At 38.6% G+C, this 23,453-nt stretch overlaps 1 protein-coding gene across 8 annotated transcripts in view; it reads left to right on the forward strand.

The window, feature by feature from the left end:
* The window catches only part of PARN (poly(A)-specific ribonuclease), a 191,333-nt gene that overhangs the window by 155,234 nt on the left and 12,646 nt on the right, over positions 1 to 23,453 (forward strand). For 2 of the 8 annotated variants that reach the window (XM_054454917.2, XM_054454921.2), the window contains exon 23: positions 14,738 to 22,927. The exons of 5 other annotated variants lie outside the window; for them this stretch is intronic. In XM_054454917.2, coding sequence (XP_054310892.1) covers positions 14,738 to 14,858 — 121 coding nt within the window. In that variant the 3' untranslated portion in view covers positions 14,859 to 22,927. Of the gene's footprint in view, positions 1 to 9,889; positions 22,928 to 23,453 lie in introns of those variants that run through there. One more of the 8 variants, XM_054454918.2, reaches the window with a different exon arrangement.

Here is a 23,453-nt window from a genome sequence, read left to right on the forward strand (position 1 = left end):
ATTTCACTTACATGTGGTTCTTAGAGTAAGTCAGATTCATAGAGACAGAAAGTAGAGCGGTGATTGCCCCCAGCTGAGGAGAGGTGGGACTGGGGAGTTGTTTAATGTGATTCAGTACTACTGGAGATTGGTTGCCCAGCAGTGTGAGTGGACGTAAAGCTGCAGAACTGTACGTTTAAAATGGTTAAGACACTAAATTTTACGTGTACTTTACCGCAATTTAAAAAAATCTTAAAGGGATTCAGACAACTTGGAATACTATTTTAATAGTAGAATTTTACATGAAACCTTTCTTTTGATGGTTGAGAATGGAGAGAATGCTGATGAGAAACCTAGAATACTTAAAAAATGTAAATAGAGAATTATGAATTATTGATAATTCATGAGTGAATTATCATATAATATGAGTTATCACATTTGAGTTCATAATTTTCAGTTACTGCTTTTCTATTTTATGTTTTATTTATTAAAATGCTTTTTAGATCTGGCCTTTCTCCTCTCACCTGTTGTATGGGCTGTAACACATCTGGCAAATGGATGGATTGATTTTTAGATGAAGGTCTGCTTTAATCGAGCTAGAGTGTAAAATGTCAACTCTGTAGACTTTGACAAAAGCACAGCTGGGGAAGCAGAACAATTGTGTTTATTAAAAATTACTTGTATTGGCTGGGCATGGTAGCTCATACCTGTAATCCTAGCCCTTTGAGAGGATGAGATGGGAGGATTGCTTAAGGACAGCTTAAAGACCAGCCTGGGCAACATAGCAAGATCCCATGTCTAACAACAACAAAAATCAAAAAATTAGTCAGGCATGGTGGCTCATGCCTGTACACCCAGCTACTCAGGAGGCTGAGGTGGGAGGATTGCTTGTGCTAAGGAGTTTGAGGCAGTGGTGAGCCGTGATTATGCCATGGCAACAGAGCAAGACCCTGGGCAACAGAGCAAAAAAATTATCTATATGTATTTTTTAAAAATAATTCAAACTCAGCCAGGCCAGATGGCTCATGCCTATAATCCCAGCCCTTTGGAATGCTGAGATGGGCAGATCACTTGGGCTCAGGAGTTCAAGACCAGCCTGGACAACATGGCGAAACCCTGTCTCTACAAAAATTACAGAAGTTAGCCGGGTGTGTTGGTGTGCCCCTGTAGTCCCAGCTGTGGCGGGAGGCTGAGGTGGGAGGATTACTTGAGCTGAGGAAGTCGAGGCTGCAGTGAGCTGAGATTGTACCACTGCACTCTGGCCGAGGGTGACTGAGTGAGACCGTGTCTCTAGTAATAATAATAATAATAATAATAATAATAATAATAATAATAATAATAATAATCCAAACTCTAAGATTTCTATAGTTTTTTTAAAATTTGTAATTATTTCATTAAAGTTTAGGAGATTTTAGCAATGACTTAGCTTTCTTTAAATTTGAAAACATAGAAGGGTTTGTTAGTGTCTCCAATAAAATTCAGCATTTCCATTTAAAAGCTCCTGTATGCAGAAATTTGGAATTCAGCACTGAAAGCCTGCTTTCACCTCACACATTAAAGCAGTGTGTCATCTGAGGATTTTATTTTAAATAACATGAAGCTAAGTTTAACATCACCTTATACTTATATGACCTTTGTTGTGTTAGAACGCTTTCATGTTTCATAATAGCAGTAATATTTGAAAATTAATGTTTTGTTTCTATACCTTCATGTTATAACCATAATTAAAAGTCTCATTATCATCTATGTTTCTAACAATGTGTTATATTATTGAGTACTTATCTTCATGTAATAGTATAATTTTTTGTGATAGTATAAGGTGCTAATAATTGAAACAAATTGCCCTCAGCACACTTAGATGTTAGGAAAGTGAAATACTATTTTTTCCATGTCTGTTACCTAAATGCAAAACAGATTTTCTGTTTGAGTTGCCCATATCATGTGCATTTAGGATTAGTCCTGTATAATTTATAGTGGTGTTAGCGGAAATAAAGCATTAAATGTATAAATCCTGTATTTTAATTGCCAGATTTAGAAATCCTTAACATTTTCCTCGTAGTTCTTTTTTTTGACACTTTATGCTTTTAAAAAATGCTGCTAGTACATCATAAGCCAGCAGAAACTGCAGCATGTTTGTGTTTATTTAGGGGAGGTTGGTGGATGAATGAAAAACGACTGCTGTGGCCCAAAGCCAAGTTTGTCCTTGTACTGATAGGTGGTTCCGTGTTTAAATACGATCTCCAGAGTTGAGGGGCCTCCTTTTTGGCCATTCAAGAATCTCTGAAGCAAAGATTTTTCATTTCATTCAGCTTGCTGATAGTGCAGAAGCCAAAGGTTTGCAAAATGAGAATATTCTAGAATCTCCCTTTTGTGCCTCTTTTTCCCAAATGCAAAAGGACACAAATCTGTGATGGGTATATGGGTGTTTACTATAGTTTTGTTTGTTTTGATGGAGTTTTGCTTTTGTTGCCCAGGCTGGAGTGCAGTGGTGAGATCTTGGCTTGCTGCAACCTCTGCCTCCTGGTGCGATCTTGGCTCATGGAAACCTCCGCCTCCCGGTTCAAGCGATTCTCCTGCCTCAGCCTCCCAAGTAGCTAGGATTATAGGCATGTGCCACCACATGCCTAATTTTGTATTTTTAGTAGAGACTGGGTTTCACCATGTTGGCCAGGCTGGTCTTGAATTCCTAACCTCAGATGACCCACCCACCTCGACCTCCCAAAGTGCTGGGATTACAGGCGTGAGCCACTGTACCAGACCCGTTTTTTTAGGTTGTTGTTTTTTATGTGTGTTTTTTTGTTTGTTTCTTTGTTTGTTTGTTTTGGTATTTGAATTGTTTTATCTTTATTTTTATTATTTATTTATTTATTTATTTTGTAATGGGATCTTGCTATGTTGCCCCAGCTGGTCTCCTATTCCAGGGCTCAAGCGATCCTCCCGCCTCAGCCTCCCAAGTAGCTAGGATTGCAGGCACACATCACTGTGCCTGTACTGTACAGTTCTTTAAACTTTTCTATATATTTGAAGTTTTCATAATAAAATGTTGGGGAGTAGAACTGTGAAACTAGAAACCTTTGTACATTTCCAATAGGGTAGGGCGGTTGAGGTGGTTCTCGGTGATCCACAGGTTCCAAACAGGCTAATTAGCTTATGCCCATGTGGCTGATGGCTTACCTGCCCATCAGCAAGGCTGCTGGAACACTTTGCTCCTTGCTGCCCAACATTGGGGACCATCCTACACAAGCTATTCTTGCTCCTTGTGCTTCCTTACTGCTCTTCCTTCTCTCTTTTCCTCCTCCTTTTCTGATGTTTTTCATTGGTCTTCTCTCTGAAGACCCACATCAGTGTCTTCTCTAAAAACATGGACCGACCGTCCACCTTTCCCACCATAGGAAAGGGAGGTGACAGAGAAGGCACTGGCATTTACAGAGTCTCTCATGTGCCAGGCACCATAACACGCACTTTTCTATTTTGTTTTGTTTCTTAATCTTCACAGTAACCCATTTTTTAATTGAGGAACTTGCTCAGAGTCACAAAACCAATCAATAAATTCAAGCCCTCATCTCTCTCTTCCCAAATCCCATTCATGCTCTTTCCAAAATGCCCGCTCCCTCCTAAGATATCCATTTATGATCCTTCCCTGCCACTAGAAATGCCTTGTGAGATGCCTTCTGTGCCACCCAGAGTCCTTGGGAATTGTTTGCCTTTGGGACTCTTGTAAGAAGTGAAAAGATAAAGTCAGGGATTGTCGCATATTCTTCTTAGTGTTCCCGCACCTAACAAGTAATGCCTTGTGGCCACTTGGAAAAACGTTTAAATGAATGAGCAGGAGATCCTGTACCACACTTGGAACATGTCTTCGTACTCACCGTCCTGCTCAGAAGGCCATGCAGACTGTTTTCTTTCTTTTAACAGTATAAAGTCATGTTAGGAATGCTTTCAATTGCTTTGCTTACAGTAAGGCAGAGAGGAATGACATTCTTTTGATAATTGCGCCATAATCTACCTTATTTGTGTTGCCTTACCTTTTGTTCAGACTGAAAGAGCCACCTGAAGGTAGGAGTATGTACATACCTTGGAATATTAGGTCTGAAGACTTTTCATACCATTTTTTAAGGGAAAATAATTTAAAAGGTAATCAATATCATGCAATGCCACAGAAATCAGTATTCACACCACTGTTTTCTGAGTATTACATTAGGTGTCATCTATTTGATAAAGAGAATTGGGGAATTCTTGTGAATGACCATGTGGTACATTGGTTCATCTTCGTAAATTAATGACTCTGAATTCTTGGCAGATTAGTTTCTAGTTTGCTATAATTGTAAATTAACCCCGGAAGAGTCTTCACAAACTAAATCAAGGGGCAAGAAGCATGTGGTTTGTTGATGTTACAGCTTTTAGTAGGTGATTCTTTGTTCTGAGGGGGGCTGAAATGACGTTCTCCATGTGATGAGCAGCCTATCAGGTGGGCCCCCCATTTCTTCTCCTTCTGGTAATGCCATCATACCCTGTTCCTTCATCACATTAAATTGTTAGTGCTAATGATGCCTTCATTTGGAATTTGCCTAAAAATCTGACACGAATGTCCATTTAGGATTGCTAAGTTAATGACATAATGAAACTGTGAGAATTTAGAATAGACTTCTCCACATGGTTGATGGCTTTCTCTTATTTCTGGTCATTTGCCTGCAGGGGCATCAGGAAAAGGGTGGTGCACAAGCAGAGAGGAGAGAAGAGTGGGTGGATCCTTCCAGGCACCTACCTCTTTTTTTTGGTCAGTATTTGTGAAGGAGTAGTTTACTTCCAAATTTGACCTTGCCCAGATGCCATTAGGGGATTTTCTTTTCTTCTCAAATTAGAGTTAGTGGGTTTATAGGAAAGCCAGAAGGAACCAAAATTGACAGTTTCCAAAGAGATGGAACATCTTCAGAAACATACAGGGTTAAGATATAAACTTTGTTGTTTAGGTAACTGGCTTTGAATGTTTTCTTTTGTGTCATTTCTATCTGCAAATGTTAATGATTGTGGAATATAGTAACACCACAGTAACTCAGATGGATGGAAGTGAAGGTAGATGGGAGGACATTTTTGAAGAAATGTAATGTATTCTTTTAAGGAATGGGTGGGTGGTATCTAACTGTGTAAGCAAAAATGTTACCTGGTAAACATGGACTTGTGGAGCCAGAAGGAACTTGGAGGTGATCTGGTCCATCCTCTGTCACGTTACAAATTTACAAAAGAGGACTGGAGGCTCAGAGAAGCTGTCATATTCAAGGTTATAAAGCCAATTCGTAACAGAGCTGAGTTCTGTATACCCTTTAAAGACAAGTCATGATTAACCATTGCAGTAGTGATTTTTCACATATTGAGTGAATCTTTGTGAAGCCCTTGACATTTAAAAAAAAAAAAAAAGTATTTTCAATGAAAGCTATGAACATTGTCTTTAAAAGCCAAATAGTACAAAAAAAGTTTATAATAAAAAGTGGCAGTCCTCTGCTACCCTCATCCTGTCCCTCAGAGACAACCACTTTGAATTCTTTCTTTTGATATTTATTTTCTCAAATAATGTACTTACTGCTACTTCTTCATTTTTTTTTTAACTTTTATTTTAGGTTCTGGAGTACATGTGCAGGTTTGTTATATAGGTAAATTTGTGTCACAGAAGTTTGTTGTACAGATTATTTCGTCACCCAGGTACTAATCCTGGTACGCAATAGTTACTTTTTTCTGATCCTCCTCCCACCCTCCACCCTTAAGTAGGCCCTAGTGCCTATCATTCCCAGCTTTATGTCCATTTTAGAGGAACAAAGTGCCTTCTTATAAGTGAAAACATGCAGTATTTGATTTTCTGTTTCTGTGTGAGTTTGCTAAGGATAATGGCCTTTAGCTCCATCCATACTTCTTGATTTTTCTGTTTATCTTTTGACTTACAAATAGGATAGGTAAGGATTCAGCTCTGTTGCTCTCACCCACTCCAGGTCACTTCCTTTCCCCACCCTCAGCCTTCCTCCAACCTTGTTCTCTTTGGTCTTCTTTTTCATAATTGTTTTGGCTATTCTAGATCCTTTGTATTTCCCTATGAACTTCAGTATCAGCTTATAAATTTACATAAAATCATCTGGTAAAATTTTGATTGGGATTGAATTAGGATATGTAATATTTTCTTTTAATCTCTCATAGTCTTCCTTCAGGTTATACCAATTCACGTATAGCGTAAGAACCTTACAGTAATATACTTAAATTTCCCAGCTCCCAACCTTTGTGCTATTAGTGTCATTTACATGTTGTTAACAGCATGCAACATTGTTATATTTCTTATTTAGTTGGTGATTTTCTAAAAGAATTAAGTAATAAGAAATCTTACGCTGGGCGCAGTGGCTCACACCTGTAATCCCAGCACTTTGGGAGGCCACAGTGGGAGGATCACTTGAGCCCAGAGTTCGAGACCAGCCTGGGCAATGTGGAAAGACTCTGTCTCTACAAAAAGCCAAAAAATTAGCCGAGCTTGGTGACACCCGAGCTTAGTGTCACATGCCTGTAGTCCCAGCTACTCGGGAAGCTGAGGCAGGAGGATCCCTTGAGCCCAGGAGGTTGAAGCTGCAGTGAGCTGTGTTCACACCACTGCACTCCAGCCTACGTGACAGAGCAAGATCCTATCTCATTTAAAAAAAAAAAAAAGAAAGAAAAGGAAAAGAAATCTTATCTATTTATCCATGTAAGTATTTCCTCATTCCTTTATGTAGTTCTATACATATTTCTATCTGTTATCATTTTCCTCTTGCGTGAAGGAGTCAACCATGTCTTATGGCAAAGACCTGCTGGTGATGAACTCTTTCAGCATTTTTGTTTGTTTTGTTTCTTTAGAGATGAGGTATCACTATGTTTCCCACACTGGTCTCCAATTCCTGGGCTCAAGTGGTCCTGCCTCAGCCTCCCAAGTTCTTTTGTATGTATAAAAATGTCTTTATTTCACCTTTTTTTTTTTAATTTTTCCAAACAGAATCTTCCTCTGTTGCCCAGGCTGGAGTGCAGTGGCGCAACCTCAGCTCACTGCAACCTCTGCCTCCTGGGTTCAAGCAATTCCCCTGCCTCAGCCTCTCAGTAGCTGGGATTACAGGTGTGCACCACCACGCCTGGCTAATTTTTGTATATTTTAGTAGAGATGGGGTTTTGCCATGTTGGCCAGACTGGTCTTGAACTCCTTACCTCAGGTGATCTGCCTGCTTTGGCCTCCCAAAATGCTGGGATTACAGGCTTGAGCCACCACTCCTGGCCTCACCTTCATTTTTGAAAGATATTTTTGCTGGGTATAGAATTCTAAATGGACAGATTTTTTTTTCTTTCATTCTTTTAAGATACTGCTCCACTTTCTTCTCACTTGCATTGTTTCTCGACAGAAATCTGTTGTCATCCCCATATTTTTTCTTTGTATGTAATACAACTTTTTCTGTGGCTAGTTTTTACAAGTTCTTCTTTATCATGAGTTTTGAGTAATTTGGTTATGATGTGCCCTGGTAATGGTTTCTTCAAGTTTCCAATCAGCTTGGGATTTATTGAGCTTCTTGGATTTCTGGATTTATAGCTTTCATCAAGTTTGGACATGTTGGGCTGGGTGCAGTGGCTCATGCCTGTAATCCTAACACTTTGGGAGGCCGAGGCAAGTGGATCTCTTGAACCCAAGAGTTCACGACCAGCCTGGGCAATATGGTAAAACCCTGTCTCTTCAAAAAAATACACACACACACAAATTAGCTGGACGTGGTGGCACATGCCAGTAGTCCCAGCTACTAGGGGGGCTGAAGTGGGAGGATCACTTGGGCCTGGGGAGGTCAAGGCTGCAGTGAGCTGTGATTGTGTCACAGCACTCCAGCCTGGGTGACAGAGTGAGACCTTGTCCCCCCCACCAAAAAAAAAAAAAAAGTTTGGACATTTTTCAACCATTATTTTGAAAGATTTTTTTTCTTTTTCTTGCTCTCATTTTATCTTTTAGAGACTCCAATTACTCATGTATATTGAGGTCTTGAAGTTGTCCTCTGGGTCACAGATGCTCTCTTTAATTTTTAAAATTCTTTTTCTCTGTGTTTTATTTTGGATAGTTACTATTGCTGGGTTTTTATTTCAGACATTGTACTTTTCATTTCTAGAAGTTCTGTTTGGTTTGTAGCTTATCATTTTCAATATATGGAATGCAGTTATAAATACCCTTCAGTGTCCTACTCTGTTAATTCTAACATCTGTATCAGTTCCACATCACTTTCAGTTCATTGATTACTGTTATTGTGGGTTGTGTTTTTCTGCCTTTTTGCATACCTGATAGTCTTTGTTATTTTACTTTTTTTTTTTTTTTTTAAGCTATCTCCTACAGGAAGGAAACCTGGTAGTCTTTAATGAGATGCCATATATTATAAATTTTACTTTGTGGTGTACTAGATATTTTTGTATTCCTATAAATGTTCTTGAGCTTTGTTTCAAGTATGTCATTGAGATATTTGTTATCAGTTTGATTTTTTCAGGTCTTACTTTTGTAGTTTGCTGGGTCTGGAGCAGTGTTCATTGCCTAAGACCTTCCAAACTATTCTCCCCAGTACTGTGGTGTATGTGTTTTCCCAAGTTAGCTGGTGGGAACAGGCGTTGTTCTCAGCCCTGTGTGAGCACCATGTATTGTTCCCTTGAATCCTTTTGGATGGTTCTTTCCCCAGCCCTGGGGAATTGCTCACCCATTATGTGCTGATCAGTCCTCTGCTGAATCATCAAGGAATTCCTGTGCAGCTGTCCAGGGTTCTCTAACCAGTAAACTGGGGCAGTCATTGGGTTCACCTCGTTAGTTTCCTGTCTCTCAAGGATCACTGTGCTTCCTTGCCCAATGTCCGGTGCCTTTAGAACCATTGTTTCATGTATTTTGTCTGATTCTTTTGGTTGTTTTAGCTGGGTGGGTAAATCAGTCCATGTTATTCCATCTTGGCTGGAATGGAAGTTGCTCCATTGTCTTTGTGTCTTTGCATTCAAACATGCTATCCAGAAATCTAATGTCAGTTTTATTCAAGATCCTTTGTATATAGCCTCTTTTTTCTTTTCTTCTTCTTCCTCTCTCTCTCTGTCTCTCAATCTGGGCCTTTCTGGAATTTTCGAGAATATTCTTTTTTCTCTCCCAGTGTTTTGAAATTCCACAGTAATGGGCCTTGGAAGTGTTATGCTGGGTACTCCCTGTGGGCTGTTACAGGCTGAAGACTTGTGATTTGTGACTTGTGTCTTTTATTTTGGGGGAAATATATTGTTTTATTTCCTTGACAGTTTTTTTCTTTCATTTCTCTCTTCTTTCTTTCTGGAACTCCTGTGGTTAAATGTCAGGTTTCCTGGATTTATCCTCTAATGTTTTTGTCTTTGTTTGTTCCATTCTATTGTCTTTCATCTTTTTGTTCATTTCTTGGACATTTCTCTGACTTTCCCCCTTCAATACTTTCATTGGATTTTTCTTTCTTTCAACTCCTATTTTAATTTCTAAGAATTCTTGTCTTCACAATATTCCTTTGAAAGAATGCATACAGCTCATCCTTCTTGGATGTAGAATTACCTTTTATGTCTATAAGGTCATTAATTTTTCAAGTAATTCTCTGTGCATGGTTCTGATATGCATGGATTTCAGTCGCCATGTTAGTTAAATAACACCAGTCCCCCAATAATATGATTCCAATTTCAGTGACTACGATGTGTTAACTGTGAGTAATTGAATAAAGTATAAACTTCACTACTAGCTCTTCAGTCCACTCATCCCTGTGTAGAAAACAGATGCACATCCTAATCTGTCACCAATCAGGTCACTTCTTTCAGAGTCTGTGTGTCTGCACATTCATTATTCTATTCACTCAGACAGCAAAACATGTCATTATGTTGTCTCCTTGTTTCTCAGTGATAAACCCAGGCAACATTCTTTTCAAATGGATAATCAAAAGAGAGAATTGATCAACCAAGATGAAAGTGTCACAAGGAACCAATAAGTGATAATGTTGGAAGTGAAATTCAAATCAAAACAAGTAGAATTATAAAGAAGAACTAGCTGACCATGGGAATGTTGACACTGCTGCCATTTGAGTTACTGTAAATCTGCAGCCAGAGGAACTTAACGAAGGCAACTTATCAGCATAAATGAGGAAAGTGGTTGTGACAAAAAGGATGAAGATGTCCCAGAAGAAGTGATGCCAGCACAAACTTTCACATTAAAGGAGCTCTCAGAGATATTTCACTACATTGAAAGCGCAAAGGATAACCCATTGGAAGCTGATTCACACTTACAAAGGAGTACAACAGTTCACCCAGGCATAGAAGAAACACTCACTGCATATCATAAGTTATATGGCAAGAAGAAGGCACACACTGTTTAAACTACTCTGAATAAGTTTTTTTGTTTTTAACAAAAGCTCATACTTTATTCACATTTCCTCGGTTTTTACCTAATGTCCTTTTTCTGTTTCAGTTTCAGGATCTCATCTAGGATACCACATTATATTTGGCCATCGTATCTCCATAGGCTTCTTTAGACCACGATGGTTTCTCTGACTTTCCTTGTTTTTGATTACCTTGACAGTTTCAGGATGAAATTGGCCAGCTAATCTATGGAATGTCCTCCAACTTGAGTTTGTCTGATATTTTTCTAGTGGTTAGACTAAGGTTATGGGTTTTGGATGGAAGACCCGTGATGAAGTGCCATCCTCATCACTTCATATCAAGGGAACATGCTGTCAATGTGATTTCTCACTTGGGATGTTAACCTTCATCACCTGGGTTGAGGTGGTGTTTGCCAGATCTCTCCACATGAAGTTACTGCTCTCTCTCTTTCCACACTCTGCTCTTTGAAAGGAAGTCACTGTACACAGCCCAAGTCTTAAGTGGTGGGAAGTTATGTTCCACCTCCTTGGGGGAGGATTGTCTGTAATTCTTCTGAACAAGAGATTTGTCTCTTATTTATTATTTAGTCATTGATCTATGTCATTATATAGACATAAGTTTTATACAAAGAAATAAAACACTTTAATTCTCAGTGGTTTCTGATGCTTTAAATTGCAGTGTACTGAATGTTATGGCTTTACTTTTTGTATGTTTGTTTGTTTCTCTATTTTTAACCCAGAGTCAGAGACTTAGAAATGTTTTGACAAAAGTTTTTAAAGGTCACAGAAAAATCCATGTTTCTCTGATTTCAAGGTGAGTGTAGAACACCTTTAGAGTGCAAAGGATAACCCTTTGGAAGCTGATTCAAACTTACAAAGGAGTACGAGTGTAGAATACTCACCTTTCAGTTGTCCAGATGTTTTTATGATCCTGTACTATGTGCAAAGCAAGGACTGGCTGTAGTTTGTAAAGTTTCCTTCAGCTCCCTACTCTGTGCTTGTTTCCTCAGAGTTCCTTTATTTCTGTCTGTATATTGGTCTGTTTTGGTTTTTGTCTCTCATGTTGGAAGCTTTCTTTAAATATTTGGCTGTTCTTGGCCATCCATTATTTTTTAAGAATGAACTAAAAATTGATGAGAAGCTCTGGGTGTGGAGGCAAATCTTATTGATGGTCTTTCTGTGTAGGATGATGAGGTGAAAAATTGGCTTTATAATTAATATGTCTTTTCTCTGAGGCTGATTGAGTTCCTTTATGGCTTATGCTTCTTATATCTACATAAGAACTCTGCCTAGATAAGGTCACAGAGATTTTCTCTTTTTTTTTTTTAGCAGTTTTTAATTATTCTCATTTTTATATTAGGTATGTGATCTATTTCAAGTTAATTTTTATGTATGGTATGAGGCATGGGTACAAGTTTATTTTTTGCATATAGATATGCAATTATTCCAGCACTATTTTATGAAAAGTAAATTACTGAATTACAACTCCTTAGTCAAAAATCATTTGGTCATATACATGTGGGTCTATTTCTGGACACTGTTCTATTCCATTGATCTATATGTCTGTTCTTTCACCAATACCATTCTGTCTTGATTACTGTAGCTTTGTAGTGAGCCTTGAAATCAAATATTGTACCTTTAATCTTGTCTTTTTTATATAAAAGTTTATTCTATTCACTTTTCCACAAAAGTTTTAGTCAGTTTGTCAGTTTCTACAAAAAGTCTGCTAGCTCTTTGATTGGAATTGTGTTGAACCTGTAAACCATTTCGAGGAGAATTAACATCTTAACTACATTGAGTCTTCCAACCCATGAACGTAGTGTATCTTTTCACTTATTTGGGCTTTCTTTGATTTCTCTCATCAGTGTATTATAGTTTTCAGCATACAAATTTTGCATGTGCTATAACACTAAGGAGTTGTCCCTTAGTGTTTTACCTTTTGATCCATTGTAAGTCATATATTTTTAAAGTTCCACTTCCAGTCATTTATTGCTAATATAAAGAAATATAATAGCTTTTTTATTTTGACCTTGTATTTTTAAACCTTCCTTACTTACTCACTTATCAGTTCTAATAATTTATTATAGAGTATTGGGTATTTTTTGTTTAAGAAATTATATCTACAAATAAAGACATTTGCATTTATCTCCCCAGTACAAATTTTCCCATACACATTTTCTTTCTCTTGCCTTTATTGCTCTGGCTAGGGCCTCTAGTACATTGTTGAATAGAAGTTGTGAGAGCTGACATCTTTGTCTTATTCCTGATCTTAGGAGGAAAGCTTTCAATCTTTCAACATTAAATATGAATTAGCTGTAAGGATTCAGTGTTTTTAGAGATTGATTCTCTGATTTTCATCTTGGGGGATACAAGCCTAACTGCTGTGCTCTGGGTACAAATTGGCAGAAGGGAGCTGGACAGCCTCACTCCTCGGTATGTGGGGGATGGCTACCCCATTTCGTCAGCTCATATTGCCTCACTGTCACTCTTCACCATTGTACCTGGTGCCGCTGAGCCTGCAGAGATCGCTTTCTCCAGAGTCTAAACCTCCTATCTAGCTCCTACTGGCCTGGGGTGATACCAGTCCCCTGGCTTCCCTGGGGTAGGGAATCCTATTACAGCCTTGCTCCCTCCTGACACGGCTCCAGTCCTTACCACCTGCTCGTTTTAGGAATCTAGGGCCTGGTTGTGCTGAGATTTTGCATGGCTTTATTGGGTGAATCTGCCTTTTGTAGAACACTCAGATTTCTGTTTCTGCCTCTATGCAGAGCTCTTTGCCACTCTTCTCTCTGCTTTTCCTCTACAGAGTGCCTGCAAGGTGAGCTGATACCCCATTCTCTGATGCTGCCTCTCCTGTTCTCTTTTCCTCTGTAGGTGTTATCTTCTCTCTGCAGATAAATAATGTGTTCAATCGGTCATGTTTAACTTCCTGGAAATTTTTAAAAAGTAGTTTACTTTCTGAAATAGTTGGCCTTTTGGTATGCCGGGATGATGTTTTGTTTTTCTTATAGCCTTGATTATGTTACTAATTTGATTAGTAAGTCCTTTGATTGAAGTCAAAAGGTAAATTTTAGTACGAAAGTAAATTTCATCCTAGCCTCTGAAAATTTCAGATGTTCTAAATTCAGGTCCAGTAATTGTATATTGATTATATATTTTACATTTAGAAATTATTATTAATGTAATATCTTTCATGTTTGCATCAATCTTTTCTGTGTTAAAGTGAGTTGACAATAGGGGATTGTTTGAAATATTCAAAATAGGTTCTTGTGAAAAGTATTTCTTATTGAATGCTATTGATTCTTCGTAATGTTGAACCAATTTTTTTCTTAAGCCTCGTATTCACAAGTAAGCTTTATGTCTAGGATGGAGCAGGTATACAATGCATTCATGTTTACACACACACACACACAGCAGGTATACAATGCATTAATGTTTACACACACACACACACACACACACACACACACACACACACACACACACACATACACACACACACCCCTACACACACACACACACACACACACACACACACACCCCCATTCCACAAGAGATGTCCTTATTACCAGACAGGTACCGTTCAGACCTTATTTAATGTTAAATTTGTTTTCAGACTCCTTTTTTTTTTGAGACAGAGTCTCACTGTGTCCCCCAGGCTGGAGTACAATGGTGCGATCTTGGCTCACTGCAACCTCCGCCTCCCAGGTTCAAGCAGTTTTCCTGCCTCAGCCTTCCGAATAGCTGGGATTACAGGCATACACCATGATGCCCGGCTGTTTTTTGTATGTTTAGTAGAGACAAGGTTTCACCTTGTTGGCCAGGCTGGTCTCGAACTCCACCTCAAGTGATGTGCCCACCTCGGCCTCCCAAAGTGCAGGGATTACAGGTGTGAGCCACTGCGCCTGGCCCCAAGACTCAAATTCTTTATTAGAAATAAGAATCCTGGTTTATCAGTGATCTCCAAGGGTTTGGCTTCTGAACTGAGCATAGGTTGTCCAACATCCTCCCCTCTCCCACCTAAATTGAGCCCCAAACACGGAAACAGTCATGCTCATGGAATTCGAATTCGCCACGAGAGTTTGTGAACACAATAAAAAGGCATTTCTAGCTCCCACTTACTGGATCTCTCCAGTTCATTTTGCTGTGTGAGGTAGTTTGCACAGTGGGACATTCCCTCAATCCCTTAGCTACATCTAGTAGGGAATGTGCTTTCATTCAGCCTAGCAGGAGAAGCTGCCCATACACTGGAATGTAAACTATGTTCATATTATTTCTAATTCAGGATGAAATAAGCAATTTGTTGTTTGTCACTTGCATTATTGCTTTTAGGGAGGTAGCTTTCACTTACTTCATTTATTTCATCCATTCAGCAAACCTTGGCCAAGGACTTACTCTATGCCAGGCCCTGTGCCAGGAATGGAGAGCACAAGCAATGTAAGAGCCTGCTCTCGTGGAACATACATTCTAGTGGCAGAGAGAGAGAATAGATAAGTAAGGACATAAATAAGAAGCAAGGCAGAGGTGAGTAGGAGGAGGAAAATAAAACAGGGCAGAGGAATGAATGTGACAAGGTAAGTGGCTATTTGGGCTCCTCCGTGGGGATGGTGCGGGGGTCTCTTTTCTGTTGAGACCGGCGCAGTGAGGAGAGCTGGCCCTAGGAAGATGGGAGTTTATAAAGCAGTGCCAAGAACATTGAACTTGGAGTGCAATCTCAGACCCACCTGCCCAGCTGCAGTACCTGGGGGAGGTCATTTACCCTGAAGATGAGGTTTCTTGTCTGCAAAATGGGAGTGTACATGTGTCCAGCTTCAAAGGGTCATATACAGTTACCAAATATGAGAATGTTGTAAACAGCAGCTCTTTAAAATGAAAGGGGACTGTTATTTTATACAGCAGCATGAACGTTCCAGCCAACTAAAGGACTTGCTCTACCTGTCTTTAAGACTTACTGTAGGCCAGGCATCATGGTTCACGCCTGTAATACCGGCACTTTGGGAGACCAGGGAGGGAGGAGCAGTTGAGCCCAGAAGTTTAAAACCAGCCTGAGGCAACATAGCAAGACACCCCCATCCTTACAAAAAAATTAAAAATTAGGTGTGGTAGTGCATGCCTGTAGTCTCAGCTACTCAGGAGGTAGAGGTGGGAGGATCACTTGAGCCTGGGAGGTTGAGGCTGTGGTGAGCTATGATTGCACCACTGCTTTCTAGCCCAGGTGAGACAGCCAGACCCCATCGGTTAAAAAAAAAAAAAAAAAAAAAAAAAACAACTTACTGTAAAACTGTAGTAATACAGTGTGGGGCTGGGTAAGGAAAGACAGATAGTGAAACAAAATAGAATAGAGAGTCCAAGAATACAACCACACATGTGTGATCAGTTGATTTCCCATAGTTTTTCCATGCAAGAATTCCTTCTTGGCATTTAGAGACATTTGTCTCTTATTCCAGATTGTGAGAAAAATGAGTCAAGAAATCAGGAAAAGGAAAAATTCTGCAAGAACTAAAATTTTAACAGCCAACATGGGCAACATGGGCATTACTAGTTTAAAGGAATTATCCAGTTTAAAGGCAAGAGCACAGTCAGCGACACATGGAGTCAGAGATTAAGGTCATCATTTCAGAACCAGGACAGCAACATGTAGGAGAGAAGGGGTCACAGTCCAATCAAGTCATTCTTGCTTGTCACTGTCACCATATTGCAAGTGTATGTTTATGGCTCTGCCTGCTATTAATAGTGAGTCATTTTTCTCAATAAAAATCTATTGAGTTATGCACATGAATATACTTTACAAAATCCTCCAAGTCTTGTTGGACGATGTAAGTTTTGGCAGCAGCCCTTAAGTTGGTAGCTTTGAGGCGTGATTCCTGTGTGGTGCTATTAACCTTGCTAGGATAGCCAAATGTTACATTATCTTCATAGAATCCAATAATGTTCACTGGTGTTTTCCAGTGTTTGAATATTTAATGTAGGCTACAGTTCTTTGTAAATACTTTCACAGGAGAAATGTAAAGAGAAGATGTGTGAATATGATTGTGGAATACTCTTAATATGAAATCAGCTGATATAAAATTTGAATTAGGAAAAGCAGTATCAATTTTAAGAGCAAAATCAAGGCAAGCAGACAAGATATTTTCAACACTAGGAAAGGAAATGGGCTTATATGAAGCCATATATAGTCTAAATCCCAACTGCAATTTGCTTTGGACACACTCTGAAGAGTTTGACCAACTCTTGACCAATGTTCAGCATAACATGAAAGAAGCTTTTCTACATTTGGAATATTTTTCACAAAACAAATATTTATTAATACTTGTGTGTTTTAAAGTATCATTTAAGAATAACTTTTAAATATTTGTGGCATCTTTCAATTTTTAAATGATATTTGGCATTCATTTGGTGCTACTGTGTTCTTAATGTTTTCTGTTAACAAATGTCTATATCAGGTAGAGGTTATTTTTATGTGTTATTGAAATACATGCTTTTCTCACAGTGTATTCATTCATAATAATAACCTGTGCATATATTATTATATCTTACTTTATAGAACTGACCCCTGAAGCTTTCAGTATAAGTGTATCACATAAAAGTGATTTGCTATTTATAACTCATTATTCAACAACATGTAACACAATGCTATGAAAAATGCAGAATATTTTATGATTTGGGAATTCTGAATTTCTCATTTCTGAATCTTGAAGCTAATGACTGTTGAGAATTTGGAAAAAACAAAAATTCCTGACACAGGTGCTGGTAATCCAGTAGGCAAAGGAAGTTTTTGTCAACATACAGTACTCTGAAACAACTGGGTAACTATGCCAGAAACCACATTTCTGTTCTGATGTTACACCACATTTAAAATGAACTTCAAGCGACTCGTAGAACTAAATGGAAGAACTAAAATGATAACCACTGGTAGAAGAAAAAAATGAAAGGAGATCTTAGTATCTTGCATTAGGCAAAGATTTCTTAGATATGACAACAAAAGCATGAGCCATAAAAGAAAAATGTTGATAAACTGGACTTAGTCAAAATTAAATATTCTTTTCTTCAAAAGGTACTATTAAGAAACTGTGAAGAGAAGGCACACACTGTGGAAAAAAATTTATTTTCCTTTTTTTCTTTTAGAGGTGGGGATTCACCATGTTGCCCAGGCTGGTCTTGAACTCCTGAGCTCAAGCGATCCACCCACCTTGGCCTCCCAAAGTGCTAGGATTACAGGCATGAGCCATCATGCCAGGCCAAAAATTTTCAAACTACATATCTAATAATGTAGTTGTATCTACATACAAAATAGTTGTATCATGATCATATATACTCTTATAATATATACTCGGCAATTCAGAAAACAACCCAGTTTTTTGAAAAGGGGGATGAGGTCAAAACATTTCAACAGATTTCTTCAAAAAAGATATACAAATGGCCAATAAATAGTTTGGCAGTTTCCTGTAAAGTTAAACATAAATTGCAAATGTATTTTATATATCACCCAGCAATCCTTCTAGGTATTTATATTTGAAAAATAAAAACTTATGTTTTTAATAATAAAAGCTAGCTTTTACCCAGATGTTCATACCAGCATTATTTATAATGACAAATAGTTGGAAGCAGCCCAAATGTCCATCAACTGGTAAATGAATAAATTGTGATCCAGCCATACTATGAAATAAAGTACTAATACTAACAGCCATATGACTGACTCTCAAAGTATTATGCTAAGTGAAAAGAGTCAAACAAAAGACTAAATATTGTGTGATTTCATTCACATGAACTTCTGGAAAAGGCAAAACTACATAAATAGGACTATAAGCAGATTAATGGTTGCTGCGACAATGTGGATTGAGGGCAGAGTGACATGAGGAATCTTTTTAGGGAAAGGGTATTCTATATCTCAATTGTAGTAATAGTTACATGGTTGTAAGCAATTCCCAAAGTTAACCAAACTGTACATTTAAAATAAGTGAATTCCATTGCATGTAAATAATACCCTAATTTAAAATGGGGAATATGTTCATGTGGCAGCTAGATTTTTGTTATTGCTTCATGGAAAAAGGTATTTGTAGGGGTTTGAAAATACGGCCTTTCTATAAGCAAACATTTCTTTCTACTAAAAGGAAAAAGTTGCTGGAGATGTTCACCCTTGTGGAATTTGATGGATAGTTGACAGCAACTTAGCTTTTAACAAAACACTAATCAAAGTTTAGTGTTCAGTTTTAACATACCAAGTTGTGTCTGTGACATTTTATTTTTTAATGAATCACCACTTCTTACAGTGGATTTAAATGTCCACTCCCTATTCATTATAAACTAGCTCACTTTGTACATTATAAATCTGTATGCAAAATGAGGTCATACAAATGGGAGATTGTTTTGCCTCTCATTTTACCTTTTGACATTTAAAATCAGTTAATAAAAATGCCTCATCAACATGCAGGTATTGAGAGTGCTACACACACGCATGCACATACACACACATGCACAGCAGTACCTTCCAAATATATAAAGAATCACATTTGTAAAGGCAGTGTTACATATATCTGGTTTTTAATGTATAATTAAAACTCTTTTATTTAAAACTGCCGTAGTTAAGTTATATGGGGATATAATCACAGCTTTTATTTTTATTAGAGGATGGCAGGTCTTACATACATATAGATACAGAAACATTAAATGAAATAAACTAATTCCACATATATCTGAGAGCTTTCTCAGGCAGGATGCCCAATAACCGTTGGCCTCTCCTAGGAAGCAAAAGACTTATTTGAGAGCAGAAACTACAGATTAGCAATTAAGAAATATGCTGTAGGGCGGGTGCGCTATGTAATGCTGGGATTACATATGCTGTAGGGCGGGTGCGCTATGTAATGCTGGGATTACAGGGTGCTCACGCCTGTAATCCCAGCACTTTGGGAGGCTGAGGCAGGCGGATCTCCTGAGGTCAGGATTTCAAGACCAGCCTGGCCAACATGGTGAAACCCTGTTTCTACTAAAAATACAAAAATTAGCTGGGAGGCTGAGGCACGAGAATCACTTGAACCAGGGAGATGGAGGTTACAGTGTACCAAGATCACGCCACTACACTCCAGCCTGAGCAACGGAGCAAGACTCCGTCTCTAAATAAATAAATGAAGTTGTAAATTAATTGAGAAACTGTTCAGGAAAATGCTTTGTAAACTTAAATGTTACATAGAAACAAGAACCCTGCAGAACCACATCTGGCAGAGTCCCTGTTGCATAGCAGTCAGTTGTTTATGGAGAGGAGCATTACAGATGCCTGGGTCTTGTTGGCCAAAAATACCATAATCTGTGGTTAGGATACAACCAATGTATTCTAGTAAGTGCCTTCAAAATCATTGCTTGAAGTTAATGCTAAAATTAATCAGTCTCCATGTCCGTAGAATAGCCACATGATGTTGAGATATGAAGTGGTTGTTGTTATTGTTGTTGTTTTTTGAGACAGGGTCTCACTCTGTCACCCAGGCTGGAGTGCAGTGGGATGGTCATGGCTCACTGAAACCTCAAACTCCCAGACTCAAGCAATCCTCCTACCTCAGCCTCCCAAATAGCTGGGACTACAGGCATGCCACCACTGTGCCTGGCTAATTTTTTGTATTTTTTTTTTTTTAGAGACGGGGTTTCTCCACATTGCTCAGGCTGTTCTTGATCCTGGGCTCAAGCAATCCTCCCGCCTTGGCCTCCCTAAGTGTTGGAATTACAAGTGTGAACCACCACACCTGGCCAAGATAGAAGTTTTAACAAAACTATACTCCTATAAAGACACGGGGAATTAACATTACCCCAGAAAGTTCCCTCATTTTCCACCAGTCAGTCCCTACCTACCCTCCCATACCCACCATTCTTCTGAGTTTTTTTCTCTGAAGATTAGTTTAGCCTTTGGAATTTCATGTAAATGGGTTTATAAAATACCCACCCTTTCCTGTGAAGGCTTCATTCACTTAGAATGTTTGAGATTCATCTGTGTTGTTGGAGGTAACAGTAATTCATTTTTTAATTGCTGAATTATATTTCATTGTATGAATATAGCCCAGTTTATCCATTCTTCTGTTGATGCACTGCTCCTAGTTTCAGTTTATTATAAAAAATAAGATGAACGAGTTAAAGTCCTCTTGAGACAGAAAAGCAGAGTGTTATGGGAAGCATGGAAAGGAAAGAACAGTAAACAGGGATTGGGAACATTCCCGGAGGAGAGTGATGTTGAGCAGGAGGAGATGGGCAGTAGGGTCTTAGCATGAATGGTAACATCGAAATGGGCAGTGTGGGTTGTATTTGGGCTGATAAACTTCTGGTGGGATGACGGGCATGTGGGAGAGTACGGACGATGAACTTCATTAGGTAAACCTATATAGTCTCTGCAGCTTGGCTGCCTAGTGAAAGATAGGCCAGGAAAGCAGATTGGGACCCAGATGATAGAGGATCCTGGATGCTGTGCCAATCAGTTTAAATTTATGTTTATAGTGGAGAGTCGGAGTTTTTCTTTCCCTTTCCTTTCCCTGTCTTACGTATTGATGTAGACTCATGGATTACTATTTTTTTTCCAATGATTCAGAATTTATTACTGCCCCCTAATAAATTAGAGGGCACACATTGTCCCAGATTTTCCCAGTGGGAGTCCTTTCAAGCTAGTTCCTATTTCCCTGTGACATGCCTAAAAGTTTTTTACTTCTTGGTATTGCAAAATATTTTAGACTCATTTTATAATTTATCTCCCTTGAGCCTGGAATCAGCCACTTATTTGAGGAGCCCTGGTTCCTTTTAGTAGGGTATTAGAAACTAAGATCTGGACAGTAGATATGCTCATTGCTACTGTGGTGTCTCTGCTTCTACGTGCTTTCTGTAGAGAGAGCTGGGAATTTTGTGCCTGGATAGATACAATTATCTATCCCTGCATAAATATACGTGTGTGTATATATATATATGTGTGTGTGTGTGTATACATAAATGTGAACACATATACTTATTTTAGAAATCACAAGCCCAAACCCATATCTCCAATTTCAGTCTAACCTCAGAGGGTTCTTCCTTATCTTCCCTTATTCTAATATTTTTATGTCTGTCTGCCAGAAACATCAGCACATTTACTGATTTACCCGGTGCTCTCATGCAGCTAAGTGTTTTCAGAATTGCTTCACTCATTCTACTACAGAAGCAAACCTACTAAAGGGTTCAGGATTTGTTTGCAATTCTCTCCCACACCCTACTCAAGATTGGGCATACCAGGTTCATAAGTTGTTCTTTTGTACTTTGCTTTTTGCACATATTTTACTGGAAATCTTTCTATAATCATTTTGAGTTCTTTGAGATCTTCATTCTTTTTGGTAACTGCTTAGTAGTTCATTGATTGTGTGTCCTGTTGTGTATTCAACCAGTTTTTTATGCTTAGACATTTAGGTATTTTGCAGTATTTTGCAATTCCAAATAATGCTGTAATGAATAACTTGTACATACATATTTTTGCATTGTAGGAGGTATATCTTCTAAATTCCTAGAAGTGTATGCAGTTTTGTTAGATATTGCCACATTCCCTCCATAAGAATAAGTCATGCGATTTTGCATTCATACCAGTAATGTGAGAAAGGACCCATTTCCCCAGTCTACTAATGGAGTATATTATCAAGCTTTTGAAGGTTTTTGCCAGTCTAAAATCCTAGTGGGTGAGAAGTGATATTTCAGTGTTGTTTTATTTTGCATTATGAATGGAGTTGAACATCTTTTCATGTGTTTAAGGAGTGTGTGTAATGAGCTGTTTATTCATAGCTTTTTCAGTTTTCTATAGGATTTTTGGTCTTTCTTTTTCTCTTCAAGTTTGAGTTATAATTTGTTAGAGACATTAACCCTTTATCTGTGATACATGTTGCAGATATTTCCTCCTGATTTGTCATTTGTCTTGGCTCACGTTATTTATCGCCCTGCAAAAGATGTTTACATCTATGAGGTCACATTCGTAAATCCTTTATTATGTCTGGATTGTGAGACATGGCAAGAAAACCTTTTTCTACACCTGGATTTTGGAGGCATTCACCCGCGTTTTCTTTTAGTACCTGTAAAGTTGCCTTTTTTGCGTTTAGATATCTAATCCATTAGGCATTTATTCTTTTATATGGTGTGAGGAATGGTTCTAATTTTATCCTTTTCTGCTTGTCCCAACACCATTATTTTAAAGTCCATATATGCCCCAGTATTTAGAGATACCACTGTTGTTATACAGTAGATTTCTATGTACAGTTGGGGCTATTTCTAGACTTTGTATTTCACAGAGTATTTTTAATGCCCGTGGTTCTAGCTGAGTTTTCATTAAACATTTATGTGTGTCTCAGAGGCTACCAGGTTCCTGAATTTGCAATGCAAAGAAATTTTTAGGCCTCTTCCCCTTTTGTAATGGAAGAACCCTTATTATCTTCTTATACTTTCTGAATTTTCTAAATTTTCTGAAGTCACCCGAACTTTTTCTAGTCTTTAGAAAATCTTCTTAAAGGTATTATCAGTTTTTAAACAGGAAACTTTAGCATACCTTTTTAACAGCCACTCCCCCCCCCCCCCCCGCCAAAACATTACCATTAATATCTTTCCTTATAGCCCCTCAATTAGATGTTTCAGAAAGCTGTCTATAATAGAAATGAAAAAGAAGACAAATGAAAGGCTAGCCAGCCAGTCATAGGAGGAAGAGTGCTCCAGCCTCTTCTGCTTCCCATGCCTTAGAGAACCACCGGTAAGGCAGTGTGTTCTTCTCCTCTGTCCCCTGAGTGTACTATCAAGTGCAGTTGGCAGATTCAGGGAAGATGTTGAGTGCAGGAGTAATGTGGAGGAACTTGAATATTTAGGTAGCCAGAGTTTTTTATATGGAACATTTTAAACTATTCACTTCCTGGCTGGGTATGGCGGCTCACACCTGTAATCCCAGCACTTTGGGAGGCCAAGATGGGCAGATCACTTGAGGTCCATTGTTCCAGACCAGCTTGGCCAACATGGTGAAACCTCACCTCTACTAAAAATACAAAAATTAGCAGAGGCTGGGCGTGGTAACTCCAGCCTGTAATCCCAGCGCTTTGGGAGGCCAAGGTGGGTGGATCACGA

The sequence above is a fragment of the Pongo pygmaeus genome, chromosome 18 (genome assembly GCF_028885625.2).
Source record: "Pongo pygmaeus isolate AG05252 chromosome 18, NHGRI_mPonPyg2-v2.0_pri, whole genome shotgun sequence".
In the NCBI taxonomy this organism is placed as follows: domain Eukaryota; kingdom Metazoa; phylum Chordata; class Mammalia; order Primates; family Hominidae; genus Pongo; species Pongo pygmaeus.